The 14848-nt window shown below is 51.8% G+C and overlaps 2 protein-coding genes across 2 annotated transcripts; one reads left to right on the top strand and one right to left on the bottom strand.

Moving 5' to 3' along the window:
- The first annotated feature begins 576 nt into the window (after positions 1-576).
- YRDC (yrdC N6-threonylcarbamoyltransferase domain containing) lies at positions 577-3889 on the top strand. Its single transcript, XM_082229159.1, has 5 exons — positions 577-1142; positions 1494-1608; positions 2477-2596; positions 2849-2991; positions 3302-3889. The coding sequence occupies exons 1-5, from the start codon at positions 754-756 to the stop codon at positions 3396-3398; spliced, it is 864 nt and encodes a 287-aa protein (XP_082085285.1). The 5' UTR covers positions 577-753; the 3' UTR covers positions 3399-3889.
- Positions 3890-4271: 382 nt separating this feature from the next.
- On the bottom strand, positions 4272-8247 carry MANEAL (mannosidase endo-alpha like; the record flags this gene model as incomplete). The annotated part of the gene is made up of 4 exons (XM_082229158.1): positions 4272-5506; positions 6050-6126; positions 6666-6775; positions 7767-8247. The coding sequence occupies 4 exons, from the start codon at positions 8245-8247 to the stop codon at positions 4870-4872; spliced, it is 1305 nt and encodes a 434-aa protein (XP_082085284.1). The 3' UTR covers positions 4272-4869.
- Positions 8248-14848: the final 6601 nt, after the last annotated feature.

Below are 14848 nucleotides of genomic sequence, written 5' to 3'. Positions count from 1 at the left end.
CCTCGGTTGCTGCTTGTTTATGGTGCTTGGCTGCTCTCTCCTTTGGACACTTCTAATTATATTAATAACTTTGTATTAATATTAATAATATTAATAAATAATAGTACTTATATTCTTAGCACCTATTAATAATAATAGTTAATAATCACAACTGCAAATGTTGGGGTGTTAGGCTGCGACCAAGTATCCTCCACCTTTTATTCATAGCAACTATTATGTTACTAATTACAACGGCCGCTTGCGGCGCGTGTGGGGAGGGGTCGTGCCTCCGCCGCCCCCCAACCCAGTCCGGTTCTCGGCGCTCCACCCGGCTAGCAGGGGAAGAAAGCAACTGCGCAGCCGCAGAGTGGCGAGCCCCTTAGCACGCCTCGGGCAACGAGACACAGGCAGAGTCGGCCCCTGGGAAAGCCAAGGCGAGGTCAGTCTACCACTTCACATGTCTATGGTCTGCAATTGGCGTCCGGGGGCTCACGCAGAGCCTAAACTTCCTGTAAGGAGCGGAAGCAGTGCTTGCCCGGGACTCTCTAGGGCTATCGCCTCTCTCGACTTTGTACTGCTGCGCCGCCACTCCTTCTGTCCCAATAGCCGGCGCCGGGCAGAAGTTGCGTCATGGCAGCGGCTTGCGGCACAGGAAGTGTCGTCCCCGTGCGAGGCGCGGGTGTAGGGGATCGGCGAAGCGTAGAGCGTCGTAGTGTTCGCTTGACTGGCTGAGCCGCTGGCCGGAGAGGGGCTCCTTCGTCTTTCCTTCTGCGCATGTACAGAGCGCCTCTGCTGCTCGGTCTGAGGCTCCGGCGTTGCTGGCGCTGCTCCTTCTCCTCGTCCTTCCCGGTCAGACCTTGGCGCGGCGGCGGGGCTGCTGTTTCTGAGGAGGGCGCACCTTCCGCTCCTGGACTACGGGCCATGGCGAGGGTCCCCCTGCCGATACCTCTGCCGGCTTCCGGGCCGGACCGTCAGTCGGCGCTGTTGGCGGCGGCGTCCGCGCTGCGCGAGGGCGGCCTGGTGGCGCTGCCCACCGACACGGTCTACGGCGTGGCCTGCTTGGCGCAGGACTCGCGGGCGCTGGGGGCCGTTTACCGCCTGAAGGGCCGCGCCGCCAGTAAGCCCCTCGCTATCTGCCTCGCCGACGTCGAGCACGTCTACAGGTGCGGCGGGGTCGGCGAAGCAGGTGGGGGTCTTGCAATGGGGGGGTGGCCCTCCCTCCGCCTCTCCTCCTCATCCTTCGGCGAAGCAGGGAGTCGGTGGATAGGGCCCCCGGCCGCTTCTGCCCCTTCCAGGAAGGCAGAAACCCAGCAAGCCTTTGGCATTGAGGTGTATCAGCTGATTAATCCTTTTATTTCCAGTGGCGTTTGAAGTTAAAAAACACAGGCGCTGATTTTATTTCCTTCAGTCAAGTATTAGTCTGATAGCCCACCCCTTTGTTTTGCTGCTTGCCTTTGGCTGCGTGGCAGAGGTTGGGCTCACCTTGTGCATACTTTCTCCTTCCCCTTTTGTAGGTACTGTAACGTTTGCGTGCCTGACAAGCTGCTGCAGGAACTCCTTCCTGGGCCAGTGACGCTGGTCCTGGAGCGCTCAGACACCCTCAACAAAGACTTGAACCCCTTCACCCCAGTGAGTCTTGGCTAGCAAGTTCTATAAAGACCCTTTTACCTTTTGGGGAGCTCCCAGTTTCCCAATAGGGTGCTTACCAGTTGGGTATTGGGTGTGCTCTTAGGTTGACATCAGAGTGGACCTTCCTCCATTCCAGGCTAAAAGGCAAATCTTATTGATTAGGAATATTAGTGGATATTTTAATTTTCCTCGGGATTATTTTTTAAAAAGCTATTGCCGGACTGCAAGTCTCAAGCTAAGCATGGCTACTTCTTTTCCTGTTTTAGTTTCACTTAGTTATGTGGCCTGGGAGGGGTGGCTGCATTCTGAGATGGGTGGGATAAAGGTGCAACAGATTCCTACTTCCTGTCCTTTTCAAATGAGCAGGGGTGTATGTGGGTTGTTCTAACAGTGCAGAGTGGGGAAATCTCCATATCAACCTGCCCACAAGATCTGCCAGGGATGCTCTTCATGACCTGGTGGTAGTAGTGGAGGCCTGACTACTTAGGATTTTCTCTGTGTCTGTGCATTAGGAAATTTGTTGATCCCCCTTTCTGTTGCCTAGCCTTTTTATATTCTTATTCCAGCAGGCATTTAATTTAGTGTGTTAAGGGGTTTCCTGTGTTTTAGTAGATGAACTTATTTGCTACACCTGCCCTCTTAGGTTTTTTTCTTAAAACTGAATTTAACTTGTGTTGGACTTCACTGTAAGCTATCCTGAATGCTGTTGTGCAGTGGAAAGTCGGGCATATACTGTATATGTATGCATGCTTTCATATACATGCATGTATAAATATCCTGCCTTTTAAAACTATATATACATAAAAGCTAAAAGTAAGTAGTGGTACTCATTCATCTCTTCCTCTCCCCCACCCTGCTTTTGTTACAGTTAGTTGGTGTCCGCATCCCCAGTCACTGGTTCATCAGGGAGCTGGCCAGGGAGTGTGCTGGCCCTCTGGCCTTAACAAGCGCAAACATCAGTCAGGGGGCGAGCTCCCTCACAGTCACGGTAAGGGCTGCTTGAAACCTGTAGGACGGGATGATAATGGAAGCCTGGGTGGCTCTCCAAGTCCCCAGGGAAGGGCATTATGTTCCATTTTGTTTTAATTGGCTTGCTCCTCTCAGAGGGTAAAGCCACTGTGTGTTTAAGCAGGAGCTTATGGTACCCTTTTCTCTGTGGTTGTTGGCTATTAGCATCTTGTGGTGCACACTGGCTCAGGAGCCTGCTGAGCTCTTATGCTCTTCTTCTTTTATATTTCAGGAGTTCCAAGAGCTCTGGCCTCACCTGTCACTTGTAATTGATGGGGGCCCCACTGGGGACATCCATAGACCAGAGTCCCGTCTAGGCTCTACCGTGATTGACCTTTCTGTTCCTGGCAAGTTCAAGATTATCCGGGGAGGATGGTAAGCCTCACACAGCCTCCTCTCCACCTGAGTGGCATTTGTAGGCTACAGAGTTGTCTTCCTCTGAATAGGATGGAACTATTTAGCCCCAGGACAGTGGTCCTTGGGGTGTGTGTGGTGGTGGTCCTAAAGGAGGCAGGCTCCTCCTGCAAATGATTCCCAGAAGCACACCTGCTTACTCCTGCAGGTGGAGTGCCTTGTGAATTGGGTCAAACCCACGGATGATGCTAAATTAACCTTCAAGAATATTAAGCTCCAAACAATGCAGATTTTGTCCCTGGCATCTTACTCCTTCTTTTCTTTTCTGCAGTGCACTTATTCAGACCGTTGAGATCCTGGCAGTCAAGTATGGCCTGACAGCTGAGCTGCCTATATGTGGTCAACTCACACAGTCTCTGGGCAAGTAGATGGTGTGTGACATATCAGGAAGCTGTTTGAAAGAGCCTTGTCCTGGAAAGTATAACTCTGCCCTTCTTGGGTGCAAAGGGAGCCTCCCCTCCTTTCCCAGTTGACTTCTGTGACTCCAGAAGGATCTGGCCCTGCTGGGGGGCGAAGTATTTTCTCCTTCCTGGCATTTCCTTTCGGATTTAGGGAGGGGCACACACTTCTGTGCCTAAGTATCCCTCCCTTTTAGGAAGTCTGTCCTCTCTATCCCTTGAACACTTGGCCTGGAGGGGTTGAAGCATTTGAACAAGACAGTGCAGCTGACAATCATGGAGTGTATAGAAAAGCAGGAAGATGCATTTTGAGGGGCCCTGGTAGGTGGAGCTTGCCTGTGACCAGCGGGGACCAAACTGCCTTGAACCCAGCTCTACTGAAAACAGAGACCAGACCAGCCACTGACGGGCAAGCAACAGGCTGCGTTTTTGACCAATATCATTAAAATGGAAACCTAGTGTATGTTGGCCTCCATGTTCTTTAGTATGCGGAGGGTGGGGAATTCTAAGACTGGGGGAAATTACCTATTGAAGGGTAATCCTAGTGGTGTAGGATTAATGGTAAAATGAGAATCTAGCTCATTTCCCCCATGCAACCACTGTAGAGTTCACTTAGTAACTTTGCCTGAACTGCAGGCATGGGGCCCAAACAGCATTGCTCGTCTTTCCAACCTATTCATAGGTTGGAGTACAGTACAACTCACTCCGCAAAGTATGCAACAAGCTATTAAGGAGCAGTCTCCATTTGAAGCAAACGGCAAAACTCCACGCCCCATTAGGTCACCGGAGCATCACCTTTTCTGCTCTTGCTGCCTGTCTTGAAGGAATAAATGCCAACACCAGTGAGGTTCTTGTTTTATTGCAAGACTGGGTGCATTTCTGATCATTGGAATTCCAAAGACATAATACAGCATGTGGTTTCTGAGAACTTTCCTGCATACACAAATTGTCTAGGTTTTGTTTTTTTAATAAGGGTAGGGCTCCATCAGGTTATGTTTGCTGGGAGCAGCAACAGGGTAGAGGTCTAAGTAGCAGTGGCAGCAGAGAAGGAATAAATATCCCTGGAACTGAATAGCAACAGGGATGTGCTGTTTAGTTTAGCACCTCCTGCAGAACTCAGATTTGAAATGAATTGTCCTCTTGGCTTGCAGCAGGCAAAGAGATTTATTCTTTTAAGGAAAGCTGAGGGCTTGGAGTGAGGAGGATTGCAAGAGCACTAGCCCAACTATATCTGGGGAGTTTTGCACAGTCATATATCGGCGTGCTACCCTGCAGGAGCACAGCAAACCTCAAGAGGTATTTCAACATGAAACGCAGCTCACCCCTCTTCACCCAGGTTCCAGAAACTTACAGCTCTGAGAGCAGCTTCTTCCACCTGAATGGCTACCAGCTTCTCTCTGGGTCTCTTCGTGCCCAGGAAAATCAACCCTTCACAGCTTGCTCACATGAGCCACTGCTCTTTCTCTTTGCTGTAGTGCTCTGCCCACCTACGGGTTAGTTCCAGGTACATGTCTGGCTGGTGGGGCAAGTAGTCCAAGTAGAGCCGGGTCAGGGTCTTCTTGGGTGTGGCCTTCTCGATCTGGGTGCCTTCGTGCCATTCATTGAAGGACGTGATGGAGACTATCTCTGGGCGCACCATGAGGGCGGCCTGCAGGGCCGTCTCGTAGTACTTGCCGTTTACCCTGTTCCGTGTGTTGTGGTTGTTCCAGGGGCGGATGCTGGTGTCGATGTAACCAGGGCCCACGCTGGGGATGAAGAGGAGGTTGTTGGAGTCACAGAAGGCCTTGATGGCTTTCCAGTTCTGGTGGGAGGAGCCGTAGGAGAAGCCGTTGGAGGCAAAGTAGGTGTAGAGCCCATCATAGCCGGCGGAGAGGATGTCGTGCTTGTGCCCCTCCTCCACCAGCAGGGCGATGAAGACGGCGTCATATGGGGTGTTGCGGAGAGAGTGGGAGCCGGAAGGGGTGAGCAGGTTTGCCCATGCTTCGGGTGGCGTAAGGTATGAGTCATAAATATAAAATAAAGGCAGCCTCCGGCCTGTGCTGGTCTTGTATCTGTAGAAAGCATCATGTGTTCCATACCTGCCAAGATAATAGGCTGTTTAATGCCCCGCATTTGGCCTTATAAGTCCACAAGCAGCCTAGAGAAACTTGGTCCTGCTCTTAGCAGAGAAGGCAAGTTGCCTGGTTTCCCCCTGCTCTGAATGTTGCATCAGTACCCTCTTCGCTTCCAGTTTCTCTGATTCTCTGTCTGCCAACAGATACCCAGTGAAAGCTGAGCTCCAGCACTGGGGTCCTTTGACAGGGAGACTGAGCAAAGAGCCCCCTTCTCCCCCTACCAGCCAGCCCAGCAGCCTGACCCCATCACCAGTATCTGAAGGTTTTTAGGTTTTCTTATGAGGGCCATTTTTCTCCAGCCAAAAGAGCAGATTGCCACAATAAGTAGCATTTAAAACTTACAGTTTAAACACTCTTTATTTATTAAATAAGCAATGCTCATCTTCAGCCCTGAGTTATTGGGTTTCACACAAGCAAAAGTGGCCCTTTGTTCTACGCAAGCCTCTCAAGGGTAGGAATGGCCTCTCCTATCTTTTTAACCCTTTGCTTTCTGAGTACTGTACTTACTTGTCTATGATATATTTCACATTGCTGTGCAGAGTGTTGTCGTCACGCCCTTTATATGGCTGTATGTGGAAGGTGACCTGCAGAAAAGGAACACGGGGCAGCAGCAGTTGTGCAGCACCCCCAGCCACACAGTCAGTGGACAGCAACAACTGCAGGAGTAATCTCCCACCCCTGCTCCCACCCACATTAGTCCTATCCCTTCACCACAACAGTTAAAAGTTGTTAAAGGAAGGTGGTGGACTCTCCTTCACTGGAGGTTTTTAAACAGAAGTTGGACAGCCACCTGCCATGTAAGATTCATTCTTCCCCTCCATTTTTGTTCCTTCTTATGTATCAAAATCAGTTTTGGGGTGGAGAGAGAAGAGACTGAACTGTCACAGGCAGGCATGGCTCTGTAATACTATTTTTATTCCCTGAACTTCCAGATTTCCCCATCCCATTACAAGGCTTCAAGCAGGGAGAAGCTAACCAATTAACAGGGACCCCCTGTAGTTCCCCTTTGCACTGTGGATGACTGCTCATGAGTGGAACCCCCACCAACCCTGGCTGCCACGTATTTGGAAGCAGCTGTCATAAAACTCGCCTAATAGCCCCAAGCAGTGGTAACAACAGGCACCTGGATTGCGTATCTGTGTGCGGCGTCCAATATGAAGGGCACCAGGCTCTCAGAGGGCTCACCATTGTCATCTGCTAGGCCAGGGGGGTACCAGGACAGAACCATGACTCCTGCAGAGACAGAGAAGATTGTGCCCACCCGCAGGAGCAAAGACTGCCTTCAACATCTGGCTGCTTTACGATCTGAAGATGATCATGCCCCCCTTAAATATGGATGTTGAAAGCCCACTAGGCCAAAAAGATAGTCGGAACCATTGCACCTACCAGCCCCCACCCCTCAAAGAACTAACCTGCCCCTTCTTCACTTGATGCATAGAAACTATGGAACTCCCTCCCACAGGATGCAGTGATGGCCACCAGCTTGAATGGCTTTTAAAAAGGTTGAGACAAATTCAGGGAGAAGGCTATTGATTGCTAACCATGGAGGCTATGCTCTGCCATCACAGCTGGAGGCAAGCAATGCTTGTGTATAGCTGTAGTCCTGTATAGCAGTTGCCCCCGAATCCTGCTTGCAGTTTCCCACAGGCATATGATTGGCTCTTGTGAGAACAGGATGTTTGGCTCTGACTTGGTAGGCTCTCTTTCCTGAACCCTTGTTCCGTGCCTGCCAATAGCAAGACATCTGGCCTCTGCAGCAAAAGTGGTGATGGGGGGAGGAGCTGTCCAGGACAAGGCAGTGCTGAAATTTCATCTGAGGTCCAGATGCTGAAATTTCAGACTTCAGCCTCTCGGGGTTGCCTGGAAACCCCAGAGGAAAAAAAAAGAAAGGTCTTTGGCTTTGGATGCCGCTAGCGCAGATGTGGCATTTCCAACCCCCCACCTCCCACCCACCAAAGTTAGACGAGTTGCTGGCAGGGGAGGCTGTTATCCTTTGAGGGCTTCCCCTCTGTGATATGAGGGATATTTTGCGGCCTTTGATGCTCCCAGAGACTTCAGCAGCCGCTGATTCAAGAGGCGACGAGGGGCTTTATGGGGCAGCTTCTGAGCGGGGGTCGGGGTCTCGATCGCCCTCGCCAGCGCGGCCAGTCTGCCACCCCTCCCCCGGCCTCCTTCCTCTCCGCACCCCTACCCCGCGGTGGGTTGGGGACGCGCCCTCACTGACCGATGGCGGCGGCGCGGAGCTGGCGCATGTGCTCCTCCAGGACTGCCGGGTCGCGGGAGCTGTAGGGCCCGAGGGCCGGGTAGAAGCTGGCTCCGATGTCCTCGGGGGGGCTGTGGCGGCCTTTCGGGTAGCTGGCCGAGATTTTGGGGTCCCAGTGGGGCACCATCACGTGGTCCCAGTGGAGGTAGCGGCTGTCGAAGCGCGGCGTCCCGTACCACGTGTAGTAGAAGACGTGCAGCGAGGAGGAGACGGACGGGGCGTCCCGGTCGGGTGGGTGCTGCGCCCCGTCCGGGGGCGCGGGGGAGTCGGCTGGGGCGGGGGCCTCCTTGGCCTCTTTCTCCTCGGGCCAGGGCCCCGGGAAGCGGCGGCGCCGGGGGTCGTCGGGTGGGGGCTTGAGGGTGCGCAGCGCCAGGAGGGCGCCCAGGACGAAGAGCGCGCAGAGGAAGAGCGCCAGGCAGGCGCGGCGGCGCAGGCGCACCATCCCGGCCCCGAGCCCCAGCTGCCGCCGGCCCGGGCGGGCAGCCTCCCCGCTAACGGCCCAGGCGAGGCGCCGGCGCGGCACTTGGGCCCGTCTGCCTCCCGCCCTGCCCTCCCAGGCGGAAGAGCCCAACGGGCGGCAGGCCGGGCGACGCGCACTTTCCCCCCCGCTCCCGGCCGTTGGATGGTACGGTCCATGAATAGGGGCGGGGGGAGGAGGCCGGCATTAACCTCTCATTGTCCAGCCAGACTGCGCTGGGCCTGGGTCAAGGCACGGAAGCTCCTATTCAAGGCACGGGCGTCTTTTCTCATGAAAGGGTGGGCAGGGAGCCCGAGGGAGAGGACCGGGCAGGCGGCGAGCCACGAAAAGAAGGGATGATGGCAGTTATTGCAGCGATGACCGAAATGCTGCACAGACCCTGCACCAGGAAGGGTACCCTATATAAGGGATATTCGGCTGCTGTGCCAAGTCCTAAGTCGCCGGAGGAGCCCAGCAAGCCTCTTTCTGCCGTTGAGCCATCTAGCTCAGTCTTGGTGGTGCTGGCTGACAGGTGCTCCCTATCCCTACCTGGGCCCTCTGCATTCACGTGGGTGCGCTGCTTAAGAGAGAGAGAGAGGTGCAGCTGGCTCTTCTCAAGAACAGCAGGCGGTGTGAGGGTACATGCTTAAAAACAAAAAACAAAAAACGGGGAAATGATAGTTCTAAGACGAGAGATTCTAAGAGGGCAAAACACAAGTGGAGGATTGCCAGTCAATTCTGCAACTGGAGAGCTCCTCTGCCTTGGACAATGCATTGACAGACCGCAGGATAGCAAATCTCTTGTTCCCAGAGGCGTAGCGTGGGGGAAGGGGGAGCAGTGGCCCCAGGCGCAACTTTGAATGGGGGGCAAACAGTCGCCCCCACAGCAGGCTCCTTCATTGGAGCCTGGCTCCGTGCCAGAAGGAGCTGCGCCTTGGCTGCGGCGCTTGTGCCTTTTGCAGCTCCGCCCCCCCAGGGAGGAGAGCAGGAGAGTCGGCGACAGTGCTGCCGTCCACCCACCTTGGCAGCTCCCCGCCCCACTCCTAATCCTGAACTGTGGCGCGTGGAGGGTGCCCTCCGCGCCCTTCGGGGGCGCGCCCCGCACACACACTCTGGGTTGTGCCGGCACACGGTCCTACGCTGCCTGTTCCTTCTGGCACCAGCTGGAGTCTGGTCCTAAAGCTCTTGGTGGTGCAGAATGCAGTGGCTGGATTGCTGATGGGCAGCCAGCCGACAGCAGGTGTGATCCCTCTGCAAAAATATCAACACTGTCTGCCCACAGGTTCCAATTCTTTGCATGGTTATTCTTCAGCTTAGAGTAACTTGAGGACCACTGGAACCTTTATATCCCAGTTCAATCACTGAGGAGTGCTGCTAGTTGCCCCCCCCCCCATGTTAGTGGCCCCTACAAGAGACTAGAAGGGAGTGTCTTCATATAAGGAGGAGTTCCCTGTACTCCAGGGGTGATGAGATCCTCTGAAGAAATATGAATTGCTTGGGCTGAGGAGGAGCAAGGTATCAGTCTGGGTCTTTCCAGGGATAAATTACTGGGTGTGGTGCTTGGGCTCAGCTGAATGAGTGCCCTGGCAGCCTTGCATTGCATGCAAAGAATTGGAAATGCCAGAGGAGGAATACCAACTGGAGTTGGACTGCTGGGGGGGGCACACACCCTATCGGTTTCCCTGCATGATACTGGAGAGAGCATCGTCTGCCAGATCTTGTGATACAGGTCTGCTGTAGTGGGAATCTTCTGCACAGGTCTCTCTCACTGACCACTCTCTTTGAGGCTGGTGGCCAGGGAAACCTGGGCCTTACCACTGCCATTCTGTACGCGGTGGGGCTCTGTTCTGTTCTCACAAGGGAGTCCCTGCCAGATGAATGCCTGCTGGGTGGCGCTGTTGCTCATCCTCTGCCTACTCCATTGTTCTTCTAGTTCTGGACCTCAGTTTACATGATAAGCAGAGTTCACTGGATTAGTGATTCCCAAACATTTCCAGGCCATTTCTTTCTTGGTTCCATAATTTCCCCCCAGTACCTGTTACCCTACCCTATAAAAAGCATTCAGAATAGTGGTTTGCACAAGCACAACCTACTGAAGAAATCAACAATGGGATCAAAGTTTAAAGCCATAACAATTAATTGCACATATATTCAAAATCCAATTAAAACTATTTAGTTTAAATAATTCAATGAAGTTGATGAACTTGATCCAGTGATATCAGCTTTTCAAAGTCTGGTAGTCTTTAATATCCCCAGTGTTCCCTTCTTCTTAAAAGCCCCTTAGGCAGCCCACTTTGCCACTGCACTAGACAAAAGACAGTAGATGCTGGTGGAGGCTTATCTTACTGTTGGCTGCAGTTTGGTAGATGGGCAGCAGATGGCACTTTACCACTGTGGGGAGAGAAGACAGGAAATAGCAAGCGCCTCCCCCCCCCCTGCCAGGGATTCTTCTTGCCTCATGGAATGCCTTGCTGCCCCTCCATCCAGAGTGCTGTCCCGCAAGAGGCTCATCAAGAAGATGTTCAACTCTTTCTAGAAGTGGAATATGGCCTTTCCATTTGCTGCATAATGAGAAGCAGGAAGGGGGCGAGCCTGAGACTCTCCTGACTAGTGAGAAACTCAGTTGGTTAGAGCATGGTGCTGATAATGCCAAGGTTGCTGGTTCGAGCCCCATATGGGCCACCTGCATATTCCTGCATTGCAGGGGGTTGGGACTACCTTCCAACTCTACAGTTCTATGGTTCCCCAAAGATGCACAGATTAATGAATCACTGCATCCTCCAACTGGTACTGGGCCATTCTGCAAATACTAGCTTTCACGGTGCCTCAATGCAGGTGCATTGCTTCTTCAGCTTAGCTTAGCTCGCCTCATGCTCGCCTCACAGAGTGAGTGAAATGTCAGCTGCCACCCAGGCACCCTCCTCTCCTCAAGAAAGTACTTGTCAAATTGTGATTGTGTAGAGTACGGGGGAGCACAAATGTGTGTGTATTGGGGGGGGTGATTATGCACTCCCAACTTAACAACTTTTAACCATCAGCTTCAGGAAAATTAATCTAGATTCATGCTTGCTATCCTAAATGCAACTAGCCCACAACTCTTTTCTGACACTTTGCTGGGCCCATGGAGCAAAGGTGGGGAGCTAGCAGTCCAAGTGTGGCTTGTGGGATCTCCTCCCCCCAGCACTACATTTAATTGATGGATCGATTAAGACATGTATAGATCCCCCTTTCTCAAAAGGCTACTGGGCACTTTACATTGCAACATAATAGCCATGCAACATGAGCATTTACATGCAATAATTCATATATGTATATGTATATGTGTATATGTATGTGTGTGTGTGTGTGTGTGTCAAACTGTCCACAGATCACTACACTTGCCTTTCCCCTCACCTCAAAGCTCCCAAATGCCTTCATTTGGAGGTACCCAGCCCCTAACCCCAATGGCTTGCTCTGTCTGCAGTGATTGTAGACAGATGCAGGAGAGGGTGGGAGAGAAGGAGGCTTCTCTTGCTTGGGCTTCTGCCTTCTTTAAGGTAAGGAAGAGCAGGGCAGGTTCGCATCTGGCTGACTTCTGGGAACCTGACCTCCTCAACAACCTGGAAATTCTGCAACTTTTGTTTGGTGAAAGTAGGAAAAATAAAGTACTAACTTTATTAAAAGTGGCTTATGTGAATTAGAGCTTTGGAATCACACAGAACACTTTGTCAGACTGGTTAGGGTTTCTTTTCATTTTGTTTAAAGTGAAGGAATGGGAGGAAGACCTTGGAGGAGCCTACGACTCCAGGAAATTATTGTTTATTCATTTGTTGCATTTATACCCTCCTCTCCCACCCTCAAGAAGCTCAAGCTGGTGTATGTGGATCTCTGTCTCCCCATTTAATCCCTACAACAACCCTGTGAAGTAGCTTAGGGCAAAAGGCAGAGACTGGCCCAAGGTTACCCAGTGAGCTTCATGGCTGAGTGGAATTTTCAACCCTGGTCTCCCAGGTCCTAGTCTGACACTCTAACCACTGCACCACACTGCCCCCCCCCAAAATGCCTCCACTCCTTTGCCATCTTTCATTCTCTGCAGGCTGGACTGCCCCACCTGATAGGGATGGAATAAAAGGCTGTTGGCAAGCAAAGTGGGCTGTGTGGATCGCTTGTTGTGTTTCCAGGGACTGCTGGTGTCTGTGGGGTCCAGATTCTGTAAGCAAGCAGCTGGGTGCAGCTCAAGGAAGGAGGAGTACCGTAATCCTGGGAATCACTTTGCTTTGATCCCATGCAATGGCAGGGATGGAGTGCCTTGAGGCTGGAGGCAGAGGCGGCTCTGCTCCCTTTGGAAATGACTCCTCTTAACTAAGCTGGCTGCTCAGCCATCCTGCTGTCAGCATCAATCTGAGGTTAATTGTCAGGAGGCACCTCCAAGGTGGCCTTTGCTAGTTAGTGCAGGACAGGAAAGGAGATCACATTGGTGGTCGCTGGAGAGAAACCAGCACTTCCCTGCTCATTTTCTCTTTTCTGTGGAGGGAAAGAGAAGCCAAGGCAACTTAGCAGCATTTACATTTTAATGGGAAATGTCTTGCCTGCCTGCTCCTCGAGGGCTCACAAATTGCTTTCCAATCCTGGGCAGCTGCCTCATATGACATCAAAGAGCCCCCCCCCAAGCTCAGCTACAGTAGGGGGGGACATTTTCCCACTTATGGTGGGAGTGCCCCCTGGCATCCAAATTTTGGACTGATGTTTTTGAAGCGCTCTTTAAATGCTCCATCCAAGCCTGCCCCACAACTTGCCCTTCTGAACTTCAATTCCAGTCTCAACCCTTGATCAGCATATAGACAAAATCCTGAAAGGTTCGGTACAATAAAACCACGCAATCAAAACCTGCATTTAACAATTGAAATACTGTTCTACTGTATATAACATTCACAAATCCTCATTGTGTGTTGTAGAAACCTAGCTACTATCCTCATCTTATCCCCATCCTGGTTAAACATTAGAAAGGCCACCTTACATTCACCTGACTGTCACTCCCTGCTAACAATGAACCGATCAATGAGCTTAATCGAATTGTCTGATACAAGGGGCAGTGCAAAAGAACCTGCTAGAGTCAGACTGATTCTATATGGCTCTCTCCACAGGGGCATAGTCTCTCTGCGAATGGAATCTTCCCTGTAGTATCGCCAATGGTAGCTTGCTAAGAAGAATCCACACTAAAATGCTGAATAATTTTCATGAGGATCTTTTTCAAAACTGCAAATACTTGCTGAATTTAAGAGATCCACAAATGACAGATCCTTACCTCCCTAGTGTGGACCTCTCTCTCTCTAGTCTAAAGGTAAAGGTACCCCTGACCGTTAGGTCCAGTCGCAGACGACTCTGGGGTTGCGCACTCATCTCGCTCTATAGGCCGAGGGAGCCGTAGTTTGTCCGCAGACAGCTTCCGAGTCATGTGGCCAGCATGACTAAGCCGCTTCTGGCGAACCAGAGCAGTGCACGGAAACGCTGTTTACCTTCCCACTGGAGCGGTACCTATTTATCTACTTGCACTTTGATGTGCTTTCGAACTACTAGGTTGGCAGGAGCAGGGACTGAACAATGGGAGCTTACCCCATCGCGGGGATTCGAACCGCCGACCTTCTGACCGGCAAGCCCTAGGCTCTGTGGTTTAGACCACAGTGCCACCCACGTCCCTGCCTCTCTAGTCTAGAGGGCTCCTAAGAGGGAAGGGACCAGCCACCCAGCTGGGGCTGCTCCTGCATTGAACAGTGAGCTGCATTGCTCTCTATCTGGCCTACAAGGTACCCTCCAGCTCTGTGTGGGACTGATCCAGGAGTGATGTTGTGGCAAAGGCCACATCACCAGAGGAGGAGGGTATGGAATATCTTTTTCTCTGTGTGCTGCTTCCCCCTCCCTGAATTTGGCCAGGCTGCTTCCCCCTCCTCTCTCTGCTCAGTGGCTCAAACAAGCTCTCTAAGGATGCTCACTTCCAAAATGGGGATCAAAGCTATTAGCCAAGTGATAAGAATGAGCACGGGCACAATGGAAGTGTAATTACACTGAAGTTAATTGAGTTTCATTTGTCAGATGTTCTTCTAAAGGCACATCAGAGATGAATGAAGCTTTCCGCAGTGATCTATATTAAGAACATAAGAAACAGGCCAAAGGGGCCCATTTAGTCCAGCCTCCTGGTCTCACAGTGGCCAGACAGATGCTCCAAAGGGAAGCCTGTGAGCAGGACCTCAGGGCATCTCTTAGAGCTCCCAGCAACTGAAATTTAATAAATAACCAATATTCAGAGGCACCATGACAATGGAGGAAGAATGTAGCCATCCTGGCTAGTGGCCTTCACGAATTTGTCTAATCTTTTAAAGCCACCCAAGTTGGTGGCCATCACTGCCTCGTGTGGGAGAGAGTTCCAGTGTTGTGTGAATAAGTTATTTCTTGTGTCCTAGATCTGCCAACATACAGCTTCATTGCATGGTCCCAAGTTCCAGCATTATGAAAAGACTAGGGAAAACTTCTCTCGGTCCAGTGTCTCCACATAATCTATAGTTTAATATGCCTCCATCATGTTCTCTAACTTCTCATTCCCTTCCTCTCC

This window comes from Podarcis vaucheri, assembly GCF_965113315.1.
Source record: "Podarcis vaucheri genome assembly, chromosome: 7".
Lineage (NCBI taxonomy): Eukaryota > Metazoa > Chordata > Lepidosauria > Squamata > Lacertidae > Podarcis > Podarcis vaucheri.
This window is presented reverse-complemented; position numbering and strand designations above follow the sequence as displayed.

Excerpts from the sequence above, each read along its gene's own strand:
- YRDC (XM_082229159.1), top strand. The coding sequence starts at position 754 with ATGTACAGAGCGCCTCTGCTGCTCGGTCTGAGGCTCCGGCGTTGCTGG. Across the intron at positions 1,609-2,476 it reads ACTTGAACCCCTTCACCCCA|TTAGTTGGTGTCCGCATCCC; the intron begins GTGAGTCTTGGC and ends CTTTTGTTACAG. Across the intron at positions 2,597-2,848 it reads CGAGCTCCCTCACAGTCACG|GAGTTCCAAGAGCTCTGGCC; the intron begins GTAAGGGCTGCT and ends TTTATATTTCAG.